This window comes from Empidonax traillii, unplaced genomic scaffold, assembly GCF_003031625.1.
Source record: "Empidonax traillii isolate 1590-97213 ecotype Southwest subspecies unplaced genomic scaffold, ASM303162v1 scaffold64:size1360303, whole genome shotgun sequence".
NCBI lineage: Eukaryota > Metazoa > Chordata > Aves > Passeriformes > Tyrannidae > Empidonax > Empidonax traillii.
In genome coordinates, this window is record NW_020955257.1 from 300587 (window position 1) to 318524 (window position 17938).

The 17938-nt window shown below is 42.0% G+C and overlaps 1 protein-coding gene across 8 annotated transcripts in view; it reads left to right on the forward strand.

The window, feature by feature from the left end:
• The window catches only part of CREB5 (cAMP responsive element binding protein 5), a 259092-nt gene extending 243364 nt beyond the window's left edge, over positions 1–15728 (forward strand). For all 8 annotated transcript variants that reach the window (XM_027880057.1, XM_027880051.1, XM_027880052.1 and 5 more), the window contains 4 exons: positions 1013–1336; positions 6595–6822; positions 7804–7912; positions 9065–15728. In XM_027880057.1, coding sequence (XP_027735858.1) covers positions 1013–1336; positions 6595–6822; positions 7804–7912; positions 9065–9228 — 825 coding nt within the window. In that variant the 3' untranslated portion in view covers positions 9229–15728. The remainder of the gene's footprint in view (positions 1–1012; positions 1337–6594; positions 6823–7803; positions 7913–9064) is intronic.
• The last annotated feature ends 2210 nt before the right edge of the window (positions 15729–17938 follow it).

Genomic DNA, 17938 nt, shown 5'->3' on the forward strand with positions numbered 1-17938 from the left:
TAGGTGCAAAACAATGGATGCAAAGGAGATTTTTTCAGCTTTAGAAGAAGCTTTTCTCCTAGCCAACATCTGTCAGGCTTTACCTTCAGCACACCCTTCCAGGATGCCAGTCATTTAAGTAGTCTAAGGGTAGGATGACACCAGCATGGTGTCTGTTTGCCAGTACAGCTCATGGCTTTGGGATGACCCTGTAATTGAGCTGAAATGGAATCTTTTTTTATTCTGTGTTCAGCTATATCCTTAGTACACAAAGGCCCTATCTTGCAGTAGAAAATGTATCAACCCTTCCCACTGGCCTTTGGTGGTGCTCAGGTCAAAGTGAACAAATTCCACTGATATGAAGGAGAATTTTGCCCTTGTCAGGTTCCAGGGCCCAACCCAGTGACATGTGGACTATAAAGCCGAGAGAGGGATTAGCATGTGATAACAGCACAGCAGATGCTTGAACTTTCCATCAAAGAAAGACGATCAGGTGGAGGCCACCCTCATTATTTTCCCATCTTTCTGATGAAAGAACAGGTTGGGTATTAGTACTCCTGAATTTGAAAAACACATCCGTGCAATATATTTTTCAATGAGTCTTTTAAATAATATCTGTAGTAAAACCAAGATGGGCACTTTGTTGCACCTTTATTTTAGACAGACTTTCATTTTTAAAAGTTACCAGAATACAAGCTTGATGAAGCTAACCCTAGTGAGCCGGCCAAAGAGGGAAGGATGAGAGCTAGTTATTTTTTCCTCAGAAGCACAGTAGGAAATGTGTAACTGATAAATTTCAATTATGGTGTTTATATCTTTAAATATTTACAGTGTAAAACTAGATTAGAGCCCAAGAATATGTTCTTTCTCAAACTGAAATAAGATGCCTTTTATCAAGGGAACAGCAAGAAAAAAACCTAAATAAATCTCAAAACACAAGACAAGACACCATTTCTACAACAGCAGAAATCTTACTCTGGTTGCTCAGATCACAATGTGTAAATGTTGAATTGTTTGCCTTGTTCTGTTCCAGAGACTGAAGGCAGCACTGACTCATCATCCTGCCGCCATGTCCAACGGGAATATGAACACCATGGGCCACATGATGGAAATGATGAGCTCGCGGCAGGACCAGACGCCGCACCATCATATGCACTCACATCCTCATCAGCACCAGACACTGCCACCTCATCACTCTTACCCACATCAGCACCAGCATCCGACGCACCATCCTCATCCTCAGCCTCATCACCAGCAGAACCATCCCCACCACCACTCTCACTCGCACCTTCACGCACACCCAGCACATCACCAGACCTCACCGCACCCACCGCTGCACTCAGGCGGACAAGCACAGGTAGACCTTCATGTCATGCTGCGTTGCTGAGTTTTGCTGTTGTGTGGAGTTAAAGCCTGATCCCTGTAGGGTTTCTTCTTGCATGCATGTCTTGTTAGATACAAGCCCCTTGGGCTGCTCGTAAGTGTCTGCTAATGGTGATGGGCAAGCTCAAACTTTATACAGAAAATGGAGTGAAGCAACAATTTGCTTTGCTGGTTAATTTATTAGACATTTGTAATATCTTACTTTATAAGGAGCTCCAAAGGCTTTTCACTGCTCTGAGCTCTGCAGATTGCCACATATTCTTTTATGGATGAAATTTTATTTTATTACAGAAATTGGCATATTATATATGTTGCTTAATGTGCTTGAACCTGAACTTCTTAGGCCAAGATTTAAAAAGCTGTGTGAGTTCTACCTGCAGAAATATGTAATGAGGTCTTTAGTGAAATGAAATGGCGTGTGTGTGTGTGTGTGTGTGTGTATGTTTTCAAGACTGGAGATAGTTGAGGGAGTTCTAAGGTAAGATACACTGGCTTAGAGGAAAAGATTAAAGGATCCAGGTCCTGTGAAGGGGACAGACATCTGCCAAGATTAGCTGAGAGTGTGGGCAGTAGCTGGTGCCTGCTGTGACAGGAGAAAAAAGATGGTGAAGCCAGTCCCAGGAGAGATTTAAGTAAGACAACCTAGACTTGTATTCAGATGACAAGTCAGTGAAGTTCCCCACTGAATAAGATGTAGGACTCAATTTTTGGACCGGGTATATTTGCTTCAGCAATTTGTATAATTCAATATCTGAACTGAATGTTTTTTGAACTAATGAACTAGTGAGCATGAACTAAATTTAGCACAGCCATTTTTAAGAGGAATTCTATTCATTTCTTAAGATGGTAGGCTTCTGCATCAGGATTTCACAAGAAAAATAAAGCTCTGGGGGCAGTGACTGTAATATGTCAGGTCTGGGGAGCAAAGTTAAGGTAGACAAATGGGCAGAGCATAGAACGTAAGGACAAAGAGGAGTGCCAGCCATAAGAAGTTCAATCTGTGAAGTATTGTGTTACTTGCAAGTACCTTTCAGACAAGCTCTTTGAAAACATTAAAGAAAATGAGAGGATTTGGCTGGCATCCCAGTGTCCCACAACATTAACTATTTACTAACATCTAGCTTTATTACTGCAGAGTCTGCAAGCACATGGGATTTCCCTAAAGCATTTGCTAATGTAAAATGAATTGTCAGCTTTAGAGAAATAGTCTAAGTAAGATAGCAACAGACTCCCCTGTGAGAAGATATCCAGAGCTTTCCTAAGTTTAGTTCAGTTTTTACTTTGTGAATTCAATTATTTTCCCATCTGTTAATGAGTTATTTTCCTCGGAGTTGTTTAAAAACTCCAATAAAAAGACATTATCTCATAACAGAGAAACCAAAGGTAACCTGATTGCTGTCTCGGAGATCCCTGAGAGAATAAGGATAAAGTTGTTCTTAGCGGGCTGAGGACTCCATGCATGAGATGGGGGAACCAATTTAACCTTTCTGAGGCTTTTAAAACAAGGGCAATAGTACTGACACTTCATTGAGCTGGGAGAATAAACATGTTAATACAGCTGAGGACATCAGACCCTACAGTATGGAGCACTGCTTCAAAACATTCACAGCACCACTTTTAATAGGCAAGGAGAAAACAGCTACCAGAGAAAACAAATGTCACAGTTTTAAGGATAAGATCAGTGAGCCAGTGGTCCTCATCTGGACCCACTTGAGCAGGTCCATGACTTTCTAACAGTCAGGACAGCCATGATTTCTTGGCTTTTGTATTCCCTGCTAACTAGGCACTACAAAGGACTCACAGGCAGGCAAGAAGAGATACAGGCACCAGGGTGGGTGGACTGACTGGCAGCCACAAAGCCTCACCCTGTGTCCCAGCACCACACAGACCCTGGCGCTGGGTCTGTGCAGTTAGATAAGCTTTGCCATGCACAGCATGTTACTGAAGGCAACAGATCCCAAGAGGGATCAAGGAGGTCTTCACCTTGTCCATGGGTGGTTGAGTGTCACCAAAGGGATTCAAGTGGAGGGTGATTTAGTAGGAATCCTAGGGTCAGAGGCTTCCCTGGGCAGCAGAGCTCTTGCTGTGCATCTGTTCCCATGGTGGGAAGGCAATAGTGACTTCTGAACAGATGCATTAGAGGGGAGAAAAGAAGGGCTTGCTGAGTAATAAGCACATGGTTATTACTTTCAAAGCTCATCCATAGTCCCCATGGTAATGGCTTCTTTGGGGATCTGATTGCTCCAGCAGACATTAATTTTATGGTGCGATTTACTAATTATTAACCTCCTTATTCTTCTGAGACAGATTCTTCCTTTCCAAACCACCTGCCAAATGACAGCATGGTCCATGCTGGTGTAAACCATGTACTACCATGCCAGGACTGTTGTTATTCTATACTGCTCCCTTCTGTAATATCAGAATTCATTTCATGCTTTTCAGCTACCATTTTGATACACAGCAGCCCAATGAACTATGCTTTCATAGAATGAGTGAATGGGTATTAGTTTTGTGCTAAGTTGCAAAGAAAAGAAAGAAATATAGCCTCAAGCATAAAAGTAGAAATCACCTTCTGACAGGTATCTTTCTGAGAAAGTGAGATATTTTATCAAGTTATAGCTATGTTGCCTCAACTACTACAAAAATTATACTATTATTCTTGTGTTGATCCCGTGAAGATTTCTTCGTATTAAACTTGTCAGAGTGATAACTTAAGCAGAGTAGGGGTTTGGATGCCATTTCATTCTCTTAGTTGTCCTACGTTTGTCTTCATTATGGATACGTGATTCGCATCCTCTAAAAAACTAAAATTAACCTAAATTTTGGTATTTTGTTAATGTTCTTTCTTACGTCCCTAGGCAGGGCAGTAAAATCGTCCTAGAGAATGATGCTCAGACAGTTACTAAGACATAGCCTAACAGATTTCAGGGTTAAAAGCTATCAGGTAAGAGTCAGTTAACTATCCCATGAGGCATTATTAGTGGAGTAATGGCAACTTTTATAATTAATATCTGCCAGAGATGGACAGGAGATTCTGTTGTTCTGAAAATGCACTCTGACTACCCAGAGACTGCCTGGTACATTCTGAAAACTTAATGACTCACTAGTTACTCAGGAGAAAATGACCATATGAAGTGTATTTTAAAAAGTAAAGAATTGTATAGTTACCTTTTTCTGCCTTTGTACCAAACCTACTGAGAGAGTTAAGAAATAAGAATTTTTAAAGCTGAAAGAAAAAGGAGAAGAAAGGGACAAGGAAAGATAAATAATAGATCTCTGAAGTCTAGGAAGGTGTTGTGTGTGAGAAAACAAAAGGCCTTTGATGAGATGTTAACATTAAAAGGTATTTCTGAGACCTCTGCACTCAGACATACTGCTAAAGATGTGGCATGCCTGGCCCTGGTGGACAGGGAGCAGCTGGAATCCCTTGACAGCTATCTCCCAGCAGCAGCCTGGGGATGCTGGTGGGAATGGGGGCTGTAACCAATGGTCTTCTGCAGTGCTGGCCAGCAGTCCTGTGCAGTGCTGGTAGCTGCTCCTACTGCAGCTGCCACAGACCTGGGACTCCAGCCTCCAATGTGGACAGTGTTGGAGATTCTACCAGTTAACATATGCAGTTAATGCAAACTGAAATTTTAAAAAGCAGTCAGAAAATGCAGGGCGGCTTATTTATTTTCAGAAGGTTATTTTTTGAAAGCTTTTTTTCTGCTCCCGTGAGAGAGATTCCCTGACTGTGCAACATGGAGCTGGGAATAAATTTGGCTTTATGCAAAATACATTATCAGATGCACAGAATAATTACACATAAAATTGCCTCTGTAATTGCCACAAGTCAGCTAAGGGAGGGAGCAAACTAGATTCTAGATGGAAAAGCAACCCTCAACTTCGCAAGACTCAAGATGATAGTATCATTTTAATTGAGACAGACAGAGGTGTTAGGCAAACACATGTTAATTGCTGCTATTGAAATTCAGGGCTCAGTCTGACAAAGCACTGAGTACATCCACTCCCTGGAGTCAAAAGGAAGCACCTTGGAGGTTTGGGCCCCTGCCAGAACAAGAGGGTTAATTTTGAGTCAACAATTCAAGTTTCCAGACTGTTCCAGACTGTGCAGGAGTGGCAGCAGCAACGTGAGCAGCAGCAGGGGCTCCCGCTGGGCGTGAGCAGTGGGACCTATGGGTTGGGTTCCCAAAACCCAAGCAGAGGGAGAGAGAGGGTCTCTCTAGAGCCCTGTAGCCCAGGTGCCACAGAGAGGCAGGGAAGTAGTCCAAAAGCTGTCTGCTCCCAGGCAGCTGATCATTAAATCTGATGCTAGTTCCTGACAGGGATATGGAAATGTTCCATCTGCCCAGGAGTGGGAGCACAATCTACATGGGGCTGCCCCTACCATGCACCTTTTCTATAATATCGTGGGCTAATTACTCTCAGGAGCAGGATCAATACTCTGCTGCACTTGAAAAAGCATAAATACATATTTTTTCATAGTTTTGTAACAGTGGGATGGATGTGGTGTGCATCTACTGTCAAAGCCAGGCTATTGAATGGAAAGGAGCATAGCGTCCACAGGGGTCTAATGGAAATGTCTAATAAGAGGAATATTCCTTTTCCACACAGTTCAGGGATACCCAAACACAGGTTCAAGTTCAGGCACCTAAATCCTTTCTTTGTCCCTTGCTGAGGAGCAGTGAGGTCTGCTGGCCTTGTGAGATCCCAGCCCACAGCTTCCCAGTTCCACTCAGATGCAAAGAGCTCTGCAGCTTCTGTCTCCAGAGATGGTAAAGTGTGAGGAAGAGATGGTAAAGCCTGGGAAATAGAAATGGCCCAAAATTTTGGAGGCATTTGGGGGAAAAAAGAGAGAGAGAGAAATAAGGCTACTACAGTGCTTTGCTTTGATTAAAATAGGTCCTGAGAGAAACTTGACATTGCAGGTTTGAAATAGGTGGTGACAGAGAATGCACCTAAGTGAATATTTTTAACAACTAACTGTAGGGGGAGAAAAATGTTCCCTACTAATATTCAGAGGACTGTTTCAAAAAAATCTGCCCTTTGACCACAGTAAAGATTTGCCAGCAGCTAGTTTCAGTGGCATCTGGTACAGCTTTCAACTCATGTCTGTTGTAGACCTTGCTGGGGAGCAGGCTGAGTGTGTGAGATTTCCCTTCCCATTTCAGGATCCACCTCTGTAACTTTTCCCCCTTGCCATCCCCTGAAAAACCTCTTCTTCCCCTCCAGGTTTCGCCAGCGGCACAGCAGATGCAGCCCACACAGACGATACAGCCGCCACAGCCAACTGGAGGTCGCCGGAGGAGAGTGGTGGATGAAGACCCAGATGAGAGGAGGCGGAAATTTCTGGAAAGGAACCGAGCCGCTGCCACGCGCTGCAGACAGAAGAGGAAGGTCTGGGTGATGTCACTGGAAAAGAAAGCAGAAGAGCTCACCCAGACAAACATGCAGCTTCAGGTGCGAGCCACTGTCTGCGCCCCTGAGGACACAGAGGGGCTCTTTGTGCTCAGAAGGGCTGGCAGTGCCTTTTGGGCTGCCCCCGCACAGTCAGCTCCTAGCGGGAGCTCAGGCATAATCAGTTGGTTAATCAAGATGTGTGTGCTTCAATTAAAGAAATAATTACATTTTAGCAGAAAAAGCCAGGAAAAAGCTGTCTTGGGATTTAGAAACCTTCACTAGATGAAATTGTATTTATTTTCTTTTCTTGTCACTGCTTTTTGTGGGGATTTTATTTTTTTTTTGAAGTGCCATTAACTCAACTGTAAAAGATTTCCTCAGAGCAGGACACGTAGCTAAATCCTCATTCAAAGCCAGCAAGATAGAAGCCTAAAAAGGAATATTCACTGGATGGATGAAAATACTCTGAATATAATAATAAAAGCCTTTCTTTCAGTGCTGCCCTTCTCATGGTGGGCACAGTGCTTTTGCCTCATGCAAAGGTGTGCCTGTGTGCTGCCAAGGGCAGAAAAACCATTTGTATAATGGCACTCCTCAAAGAAATTCTCCCGCAAAACACAGAGGAGTGAGCAGCACCCAGGCACCATCTGCAGTGGAGCTGTAGGTGACAGCAGTCCTGCCACTATGCCTCTGAGCATGGCAATGTTCCCTTTGCTGCAACAGGTCTGCCCACCTGGCCTGATGCAGAGAGCCGGAGTGTTTCCCAAGTGGATTATAACATTGCCTTAGGTGTCTCTTGTACTGTGGAGTTGGTTTGTTTGTCAGTTTATGTCACCAAATCTGGATGTCAGACTGCCTTCAGAAGTTATAAAATAATGTCACCAGCTAATGTTAACATAAACCCAATACATAAGCACTGAGTGCCTTTTTCGCTCAGTTCTTCCAAAGTTGTGGAGCAGTTTTTGTGTTCTTGCATTAAAGCTTTGCAGAAGAGCCTGGTTTAAGCTTTGTTGCAAACCATACTCTCTCTTTCTTTTCTAGAACGAGGTTTCCATGCTGAAAAATGAGGTAGCACAGCTGAAACAGTTATTGTTAACACATAAAGACTGTCCGATAACAGCTATGCAGAAAGAATCACAAGGATATTTAAGTAAGTAGCCGATATGTTTGCGCTGTCTCCACACTCCTCACAGGAAAGCAAAGCTTCCAATTCTTCCCTCCAGAACCCCTTGTTGATCATATTATCACTTGAACCTGTCTTCTCAAACATCATCCGAGCCATCCAATCTCCTGCCCTTATTTATCCAGCCCTACTCAAAAACAAAAAAGCCCCGGTTTTCATCCCACACAGCAGAGCTAGTCTTCCCCACCCCTCCCTTCGGCAAGGAGATGCACATGGATGGACGCTCACTCCCCTGTGGAGGATCCCGCTTGAACTCACAGCTCCAAACCTGCAAGAGTCCTCCTGGGCGCAGCGCTGCCAGAACTTTAAAATAACTCTCAAAAGGAAAGTTAAAAAGGAAAACATTACAGTCCCCTCCAGTGAAAATGGTACTGTGCTCTGACAGTGGCACAGACCAGGCCTGACGCAGGTCTTCAAGGTTTGTTAACTCTTTTTTAACTCTTACCTTTCTTTCCCCCACCCCCCCAAAGAATTCTCAGCTAATGGAGACATTGAATCAATTCTGTCTAGTTGATGCTATTTATGAATGTGGCAATTTAAGGAAAAGTTCTTTCTTTGGCTCTAGAACAGTTCAGAAGAGTCTCAGGGTTAATACTTGCTAGATTGCAGCATTCTCTTAAAATAGAGCCCATTTCTGTCTCCTCTGCATCCCTATGCATCTCTCTCTTTAACAGTACTCAAAGAAAAAAATACATAATTGCATTACATGCCTATCAACTGTTGTTCGAATTAGATTTTCTGTGCTGCAGTGCACTGCACTCTAATTTTGATTCCTGCTAGAGCAAATAAATCATTTAAGCATCCCAACTGATTTTAAAGGCCTTAAGATATCGGAGTTTTTATCCCAACATTAGTTTTAGCAGTCATTAAGGTTTTGGACTTTTTTCAGGGTCTCAACTCCTGAAGTCGGATTGATATCAGAGAAGCTGGCTTGAAAAAAATAACAAAAACTAAAAAGATCAGCAGACAGAGAGTGCTGGATAACTGTTTATTTTGAAATCCTGGGACTTGTGCATGCCTCAGGTCGTTAGTATTTCCAGGAGTGTCACCCAGCCTGGGCTTTTTACTCAGAAGGAGAAATGAATGTGTGTTGTCTCTGTGCCCTCACCCTCTTCCTAGGTCCTGAGAGCAGCCCTCCTGCGAGCCCGGTCCCAGCTTGCTCCCAGCAGCAAGTCATCCAGCACAACACCATAACGACCTCCTCCTCTGTCAGCGACGTCGTGGGAAGCTCCACTCTCACCCAGCTCGCCAGCCACAGAACAGACATCAACCCCATCCTTTAAAAGTGGTTGATCAGAAACTGCTAGGGGAGTGTGGTAGCGTCCTCTCTGCTAAAGACATTTGCAACTGTAACTCAAGCCTGGAAGATTCCTCAGTTCTTGAAAGACTCTGGCTATTCATTTTTATAGTTATTAAAATGTCTTTTATACTTAGTTGCAGAAAAGGGAGTTATGCAATTAATATGCTATCAGCTTGAGAAATGCTTTGGTGCTTTCTCCATTTTTTGGGTACCAGTTACTTGTTTATAAACCTAACTGTTTCTGTACATAGTCATGTTTCCTTCTCACAAATCTATCCTGAAGCCTCAGAAATAAGAAGCTGTGTTAAACTGCAGCTTGTTAGTCAGTATGAGGCATGAAAAGTATTAAACAGAGTCAAACATAGGTAACTAGGAGTAATTAGGCTATAAATATAGAGAGAGGGCATCTGCTGACAGCATAATAAAAAAGAGTTAGCCTTGTGCTATCAGCAGACAGCATCTTGCATTCAGAACCTCTTTTAAAGTGATTATATAGGATGCGGCTAACAGGACAAAATCAAGCCCAAGTAACGTGCTCTTTTGTCTAGCCCTCCCCCTTCTCTCTCCCCAACTCGGGCCTTTTTCTCCTGCAGTTATTGTCACACCTTCCATTTCCCTTCCCAAACTCCTGTAATTCCCCAGCTTTTTTTTTCCTGCCTTTTTTTTTTTTTTCATTCCAAGGCTTTCTTGCTTCCCTCTCTCCCTCAAAGAATGGTAATGAACAAGCAAAAACTTCAAGCCCACCTAAAAACTGTTGGCACGGCTGCTGCTTTCACTAGCTCTTCACCCGCAGTTGGGCTGCGCTGAGCATTTGGCTTTTGAAAAATAGAAATGCTCCTGATTTAGTGTTTTTAATAAACAGGGAAAGGCGAAAGCAGTGCAGCCACAGGTGAAGCAGGATGGAATGCCAGCTGTGTTGATGCTAGCAGCCCTGTAAGCTTCTGTGGTACAGTTCAGGCGTAGCGAGCAACACCTGAGAATCACAGCAATTCTTTTGCGCTGCCAGTCATTAATGTAGAAAAATTCATGTAGTATATAATAACTTGGAAAAGTTCTGTTCCCTACCCTGGTTGCATTGTTCTAGCAACGAAAGCTAACAGGCTCAGGCTTCACGGGCTATAAATGAGAAATAAATCAGCGTAATGGTTCTGACCAGTTGGAAAATGCCATTTTTAATTACCAGGCAAAGAACTTACTCTCTGCAGGCATTCCTTTAAATGTTCACTGAGCTGGCAGACAGCAGTGTAGCTTCACTGACTTTAATGGCACTTAACGCCCGTTTACTGCGGGTAAGGAATTGTTCTTTAGGACGTTAAATAATTTTTAGAAGGCATGCAGTGGCTAAAAAGTGCTACAAGAATGCCAAGTCCCACTGCACTTGGGATAAAATATGGTCCTGCAAAGAGGGTCTGGAAAAGAGCCTTATGCCACAATTAGGTTTTTTGTTTGCACTCTGAGCCTGCCCCTCAGCGCAACTGATTTGCATCCCTAAGTGTTCCCAGTGATTGGTGGGAAAATCAGATGGACATGATGCCAGTTAATTATGCTGTCTTGCTGTATATTGCGACCTGATTTTGCTCTCAAATCTGTCAGTGGCAAAATCTCCCACTGGTCACCGAGGGAGCAGGTTCCAAGCGGGTGAAAAATGTTCAAAACATTGCATCTTTAATAGCAAAATTCACGTTATTCACAGCAAATCCTCTAGCCCTGAACACACTTTGTGCTGAAGTGAAGCTCTCTTTCTCAAAGACTGTGTCTTTGGTTTTTAGAGGAGTTTTGGGGTTTAAAGGGGTGGGTCTTCTCCATGAGAGAAGGCGAGTGAAATAACCGAGGTGTGAGGAAGCACTGTAAGGAGCAGGGCCTGTCTGGAAGGGAAAGCAAAATTCTGAGCATCATAAATCTCCAAATTAGTTCTTATCTTGGTAACTTTTTATCAGTATTCTTTTCTTAAACAGCTCACTTTCTGTTTATGCAAATACATTCAAAAGAAGGTTTTTAATGTACAGTGTAAATCTTGACTTGATTATATAGTCTAAGAACCAAAAAAAAATTTACGAAAAAATTCAAATGTAAAGGATTTTCTATTATATTTTAGACAAACATATACTTTTAAAGTGTTTTAAATACTGAATCTATAATTTTTTTTAATGTCCAGTTGTAATAGCTAAATGGTTTTTCTTCATCACAGCTCCCAAGGGAATTTTTTTCAAATATGAAGTTGAGCAAAATGTTCCAGCAGAGTATCCACTATGTAAAAACACCAAATAAGCATTTCCCATGCATCTGAATTTCATCATTCACCATCAAAAAGGAAATGCCATTGCAGGGTTAATTTAAAAACTTTCCCTCTATGGGCAGCACTTAAATACATTAAAAAATAAAAATCAGAATTGTTGGTAATATTAGAATACCCAGTTGAGCTACACTAGAATTATGGTTTAGCTTCATTTTATTCAGTCTCCTCAATTAAAATATTTAGCTGTTAAACTGAAAGCCCCTACATTAAAAAGAAAAAAAAAATACAAAAACCTTGCCTAAGTTTTGTTAAATTCAGCAACTTGACAGTTTGACTGATGTGTATTATATATAGCTCAATTATTTCTTTTTTTAATGCTAACTAGGCAAGCCAACCACACATGTTGGCCTAAATGTGTAATTACAATGAAATGTCTCCTCTCTATACTATTGGCCTTTAGGTATAATCCTTGCTAGTGATGTGGAAATAAGTAAAGGATGAAAAGCTATTTGCTATTGCATCTTGTAACTCTGTCGCAGGTTCACAGGCCAAGACAACATGCAGCATATTTATATCGGCTGTATCATCAGGAAAAGGACCAACCGTACCAGGCACCTTATATTATTCATCAGATTTGCTTCCACATTAAAATGCTCTTGTTTTCCAGGGGGATGATCCTGCAGCCTTTCCTCAAGCTGCTGGTCTGGCTGGGCACTGGAGGCTGCCTGAGCAAGGGCTGTGGGAGAAGCCCCAGCCTCTCTATCCCGAGGATGTCAGTGGCAGCAGCCTCTTCCTAAGCACGTCACTCTAAATGCACTTCCTAGGCTCTTTCCATCAAGGAGGAATCCTGCTTTTCCACGAGCTACTTCTAGAGACTGCTCCACTTTCCTCTTGCCCTGCCAATCCTGCCTGTTGCTGGGCTCACTGGGCTCTGTGCCCTGTCCCACTGCCAGCAAAGGACAACTAAGACAACTTCCATCATCTGCTTTCTTGGGCACTCACAGGGTGGTGAGCCTTGGCCAGTGCCTTGTTCAGGAGGAGGTATTTCTGTGGACAGCTACTCTCATCATATGATATTGGAGACAGGTTGGAAATCTCAACCACGGACAGCTGCAATACTTTGATTGGAAAGAAATGATGCTGTGATCCGGCTCCTTCATCCCCAGCCCCCTTCCCCAAAACAATTTACGCAAGCCATATTCATAACGCTGCCTGTGGGAGACAAGTAGTCTGTGTGCTATCATGGTGTGTTTAATAAGGACAACGATGATGATGATGATGATGGTGATGATGATTTATGGAGAATTTCGTGCTGTTGGAAGTTAATTCCTGCTACGAAGCTAAATGTCTGCTGCCCATCTTCTGAATAGTGGAAAGTCAATGGTTCAGTGCCTCAGTGTGTGTGGATTTAGTGTTAATGACTCAGTCCTGTTAACTAACAAGCCAGCTATAACTGTTGTTAAATGCCCAACTTTTGAGGATTCATATTTTTTTAAGCAACAATATTTAGTGTTGAAAACTAGTCTTTTAGTTTAGGCAAAATGTGCTTTTTAGCAGCTAATACCTTTTTTTAAAAAAAAAGCGTATAGAGTGAATTTATGAAAATTCATGAGGACCAAAGCAATTTTAAAACAGGAATTTATTAATTTAGTATTCACATAGAATTTTATGAAGTATTTATTAATAAATGTTATTTTAACACATTCCATTTGAACAGTATTCTTGTACAGAAACTGTTGGGGTTTTTTTTAAAGTTACAATATTAGTTTTGCAATAAACTACTCTAGGTGTGTGTGCATCTTAATCTTTCAGGGTCTCAAGCAGAAGTCATCCATCTAAGATGGAAATGCCTGCTGAGGTCAGTTGTACAGAAATTCCTAGAATTAAATGTTTTCCTTAAAGCAGCATCTGCTTTTTTTTTTCTTACCTTTTTTTTTTTTTTTTTTGGTGACAATGAAACAAATTATAAACCTTCAGTTTTTTGCCTTTCTATTGGAACATGTGCTCTCTCATTTTAGAAAGCATGAGTCAACATATAACTGGAAAGCCTGTTTTTTTTTTTTTTTTCCTGCCTTGTTTTTTTAAGGCTGATTTTCTGCATCACAGAAGATCTAACCCCATCCTTATTTCTCTTCTAATGTCACATAGTGAGTTGCACTATACTGCCTTAGCATTGCCTCTTCTGTCCTCTTGCGAAGCAGTGTTCCTTAGATTTAGACCATTGAAACTCCATTATACATCAGAGAAAATTACTAGAGGGGGAAGAAGAGAAAAAAATTGATCTGTAGACATAAAACCTAAACTGTGCCTATAAAACAAAACCAGTTACAACTAATTAGTATCTTATTTCTACATTTCAATTATTTATATTATTTTAAAATTGCACTTTAGCTCTTGCTCTCTTTCTTGCTCTCCCTTGTTGAATCATTTATGGATACTCTAGTAAAACTTTTGCACCAGGTACATTTATATGCTTTCACTGGTGGCATATCTACAACTTGTCTCTCACACCTGCCCAAATGGAGAAGCTGAGACCAGCCAGTCTGCAGTGTGACTTAGACTTTGTACTCTCTTCATGACAGCATATAAATGTTTTATTATGCAAAGTGTGCGATGTGAGGCAGCATCTTAGCTACGTTTATAATCTCTCATCCCAAGAACCAAAGTGTCCTGTATATTGTAAGGTTAGGAGATTGGCTCTGTTGTGCATTGTCATGCACTTTGACTGTTGTCCAACTCACGGTAGCTGCAAAGCTGCAGTGATAACAGTGGCCATACTATGTATTAGAGTTCTGAATCAATAAAATATATTGCCTTATAACTTGACTAGGGACAGCACCTTTAAAAAAAAAAAAAAAAAGAGACAAAAATCTTCTAAGGACAAACAAAAGCAATAAGATCTCAAGTGATCTCACAACACACACAATTTTTTAACATCTCACTGCAAAGAAAAAAGAGACTGTTTATATCCGTAACGTCTTTTTTTTTTTTTTTTCCAGAGCTTACAGTTATCTCAGTTTTATCCGTGGCTTTATGCTTAAGAGCTAAATTCCTCACCGTTATTGGTTTTCCATAGCTTTCAAAATGACTTTATAGCAAATCCTAAACTGCATGAGGCCAAAAATGTCAGTGTTCACACACACTCAGAGACAAGATTGATTCTCTAAGTGGAAATCTGATCCTTTCCCAGGCCCTTCTTGGACTGGAATCAATAACTATAGCTCACTATATTTAGACCAATGTGTAATACCTGGGATCAGGATCTCCAGTTCTATATTTATGCAAATGAAATGTTAGTATTTCTGAGTTTCAACTGGTGGAATTGTTCACAAAGCCCATAGTCAGAGCCTGCCACCTGATGCCATGAAGGTCTTAGACCCAAATATCTTTCTTGACTAAAAATATGTGTGACAGCCTTCTGAATGAAGACTGAAAGCTCCTTCTGGCTTTGCAGGAACTGCAGCAGTGTCAAGGAGCAAGGGAGGTAGGAGAGTTGATAGGGCATTTCAAGGGAAATGTTTTCCTTGCTGGAATTTGGGAAATTCCAGAGAAACTTTTTCCCTACCCTTCAGAGCTGAGATTGCAAGGAGTTCCTTGTCAGAGATCACCTTTAGCACACTTCCACAAGACAAACTATTTTGCACGAAAGGTGTATTCACTCTTGTGAATAAGAACAATTGCCACTGAAAGTTTTGCCAAGGACTTTGTCATTGGGACCCAAATGTTTCCCAGCCCATGGCCGTGAGCTCTTTACCCCTCTCTCTGTAACAGCTCTGTTCAAACACTGGGTAGCACTCGTCGGTGAACATTGCTTCTTTGGACTATTGCCATTGTCCTGGTTTAATGAACTTTTAGCACTGCTTGGAGTAAGCCTAAACTATTGAAGTTTATATATAAATATATATATATATTATATTAAAAAAAGGTGCTGTCACAGTAAGTTTTGGGCTTGAGGTTGTTTGTATTGTATGCAAAGGTTTTGTGTTTGTCTGTTTGTTTTATTCTGTAAAGAAACCACCTTCCTTACTGGAGGGAGATACTTTTTTTTTTTTTTTTTTTTTTGGTACATTAATGTAAATACTTGCTGCAGCATTTAATATGTTTAATTTTATGTTAAGCTTTTTGTTGCATTGTGAACCCATTATTGTTACAAATGGACAATGAGTTCATTGAGACTGTTCAACTAGGTCAGATTTTTACATCTCTTTCTAGCTAGAAGAGACAGGAATTTTGTGCATTTGTACAAATGTTAATAATATCACTGCAATTCCAATATAATAAAGCACTCAAATACAAATAATTCCAGCAGTTTGTCTTTGTCTATACTCCAGACATTTTACCGTACAGATAACTCCTGCAATTAAACCAAACTACTCTTCAGTGATTTCTATAATGAGCTACAATCCCTCATCTCCCTCCAAGTTGGAGGAAGACCATGGTGCAGGGCATGCTCCTGTCTGGCAGCAGGAGTGAGGGGCTGTGCAGATCTTACAGCTCACCGTTGTCCTCCTGCAGCTGAGGTGACTTTGTAAGGACAAGTTCTCTGAACCTTTTCCAAGCAGGGAGGCTGCAAAGCCTCAAACAAAATCTTATGTGGTGGAACCTGACATGAGGTCTCCACATAAGGATGAGACAAGCTGTTATTTTACTTTTCCTTGCAGCTGGAGTGTGCTTGTATCAAAATACACTCTATGCTTGTTATCCCGCCAACCTTGCCTCTTGCCAAAAGCTGCCTGGAAATGGATTTCCTGCTGGGCTAATTAGCTCTAATTGTGATGCCCCTGTTATCTTGCCAACCTCATTTCTCACTATAAATTGCTCCAATACAGACCTTGGCACAATAATGTGTAAACTGTAATCTAAAGTTAGTCGGGATGAACCCATCCCTCCAGTGGGAATTAGATTAGCTTTAGATTAATGCAACTTGATGTCTTGCTGGCAGTCCCAGAGTGATGGCCTGACCCAAGTGGTGCAGCCTCAGTGACAAGGACCAGCCTGCCTGCAAGCACTCAGTGTTGGTGTCACGCTGTAGGATACCAGCCCCATGTGGCATGACCATGCTGCTCCCTTGGGGGCCCTGGCACAGGCACAGCTTCTGCTGCTCTCCCCCCCTGGTTTTTAAAAGGCTAAATCTGGCCAAGAGTATTCACCCTCCTAAAATGGGTAGGAAAAAGGCAGAGCCATGTCCTTGTTCCTATTCTCCCTTTGTAAAAGCTGGAAGATGGGGCAGTGGGTGCACACAGCTCCCTCTTTAAGGAGGTACAGAAGAGTTTTTCTCTAAACATCAGGGCATGGCACTACCTGGATCCATTTCTGAGGATATGTATTCCAGCATCCCGTTTAAAGCAAGGATGTCATGCCACTGCTTAACATGTATTTATACAGCAGAGCTCTTGCTCCAGGGCCAAATACTGAAAGAGGATCCTCATATCTGTAAAAATAGGTGCCTCTTATGAAGATGTATCACAGGATAACTTTATTGTCCACGCAGTTATATTTACACCTGACAGTATGAGCTCAGCAAGATGTATTAAGGCTGAGGTAACACTGCCCTTTACAGCTGACTCATGATTTCCCAAACCTGATCACAGTATCTGTTCCTCTTCCAAGCAGTCCACTGTTACTATTGCTCTCTCTGGGCTGCTTTGGACATTATAACGAAGTTACTACTAATGAGAAAATGAATCCATGTGAGTGCACAGTCTTTCCCCGCTCCTTTGCAGAGTGGCAGCCTAAACTAGACTAAGATGAGGACGCTCTGCATCAGCAAGAAGGTTGTCCCAGCTTATACCAGTCAGAGCAGTGGTACAGAGAGACTCCTTTCTCTCTGTGGCACTAGTCCCTCGTGTTTGGCTGGACCTACTTTGCCCCTCGACCTGTTCCCAGCTTTCTCCTGAACCCAGGCTGCAGCCTCAGCTACTTGCTGTAAGTGCACTCAAAACTAATGGCAATGTAACACAGAATTTGAGTAGGGATGATAAGCCATCACAGAGGGCACTGTATGAACCCAAAGGCATTGGCACGAATCAGGCAGCAAGGCAGCAACAACAGCAGTTTGAAGAAAGCAAACAGCTCCCCAAAGAAGAGGTGTGGGGCTAGGAGAGGAGGATGAAGCTAAATGAGCCCAGATGTAAGCACATGTAAGAGCTGAGAATTTGGAATTGAACTGGTACTAAAGAAACCTTTCAGCCGGGGGATGGAGAAGCAGGCAGACATGAGTGCTTTTTTGTTCATTTTGGGGTGATTTTTAAAAAACAGTAGGATAGAGGGAACAATGGAGATGCAAGGATGCAAAGCCCTTCACTATCACTGACTCTCAGCATAACAGTGACAAAGCACATCTGACCCCCTCTTGGGAATCTCGCCACATGTAACCCTTGGGGACAGGCTGAGAAATGGTGTGATTGGTTATGGTCCACCCATTAACAACACTTTCTACCTACAGCTCTAGCAAAGT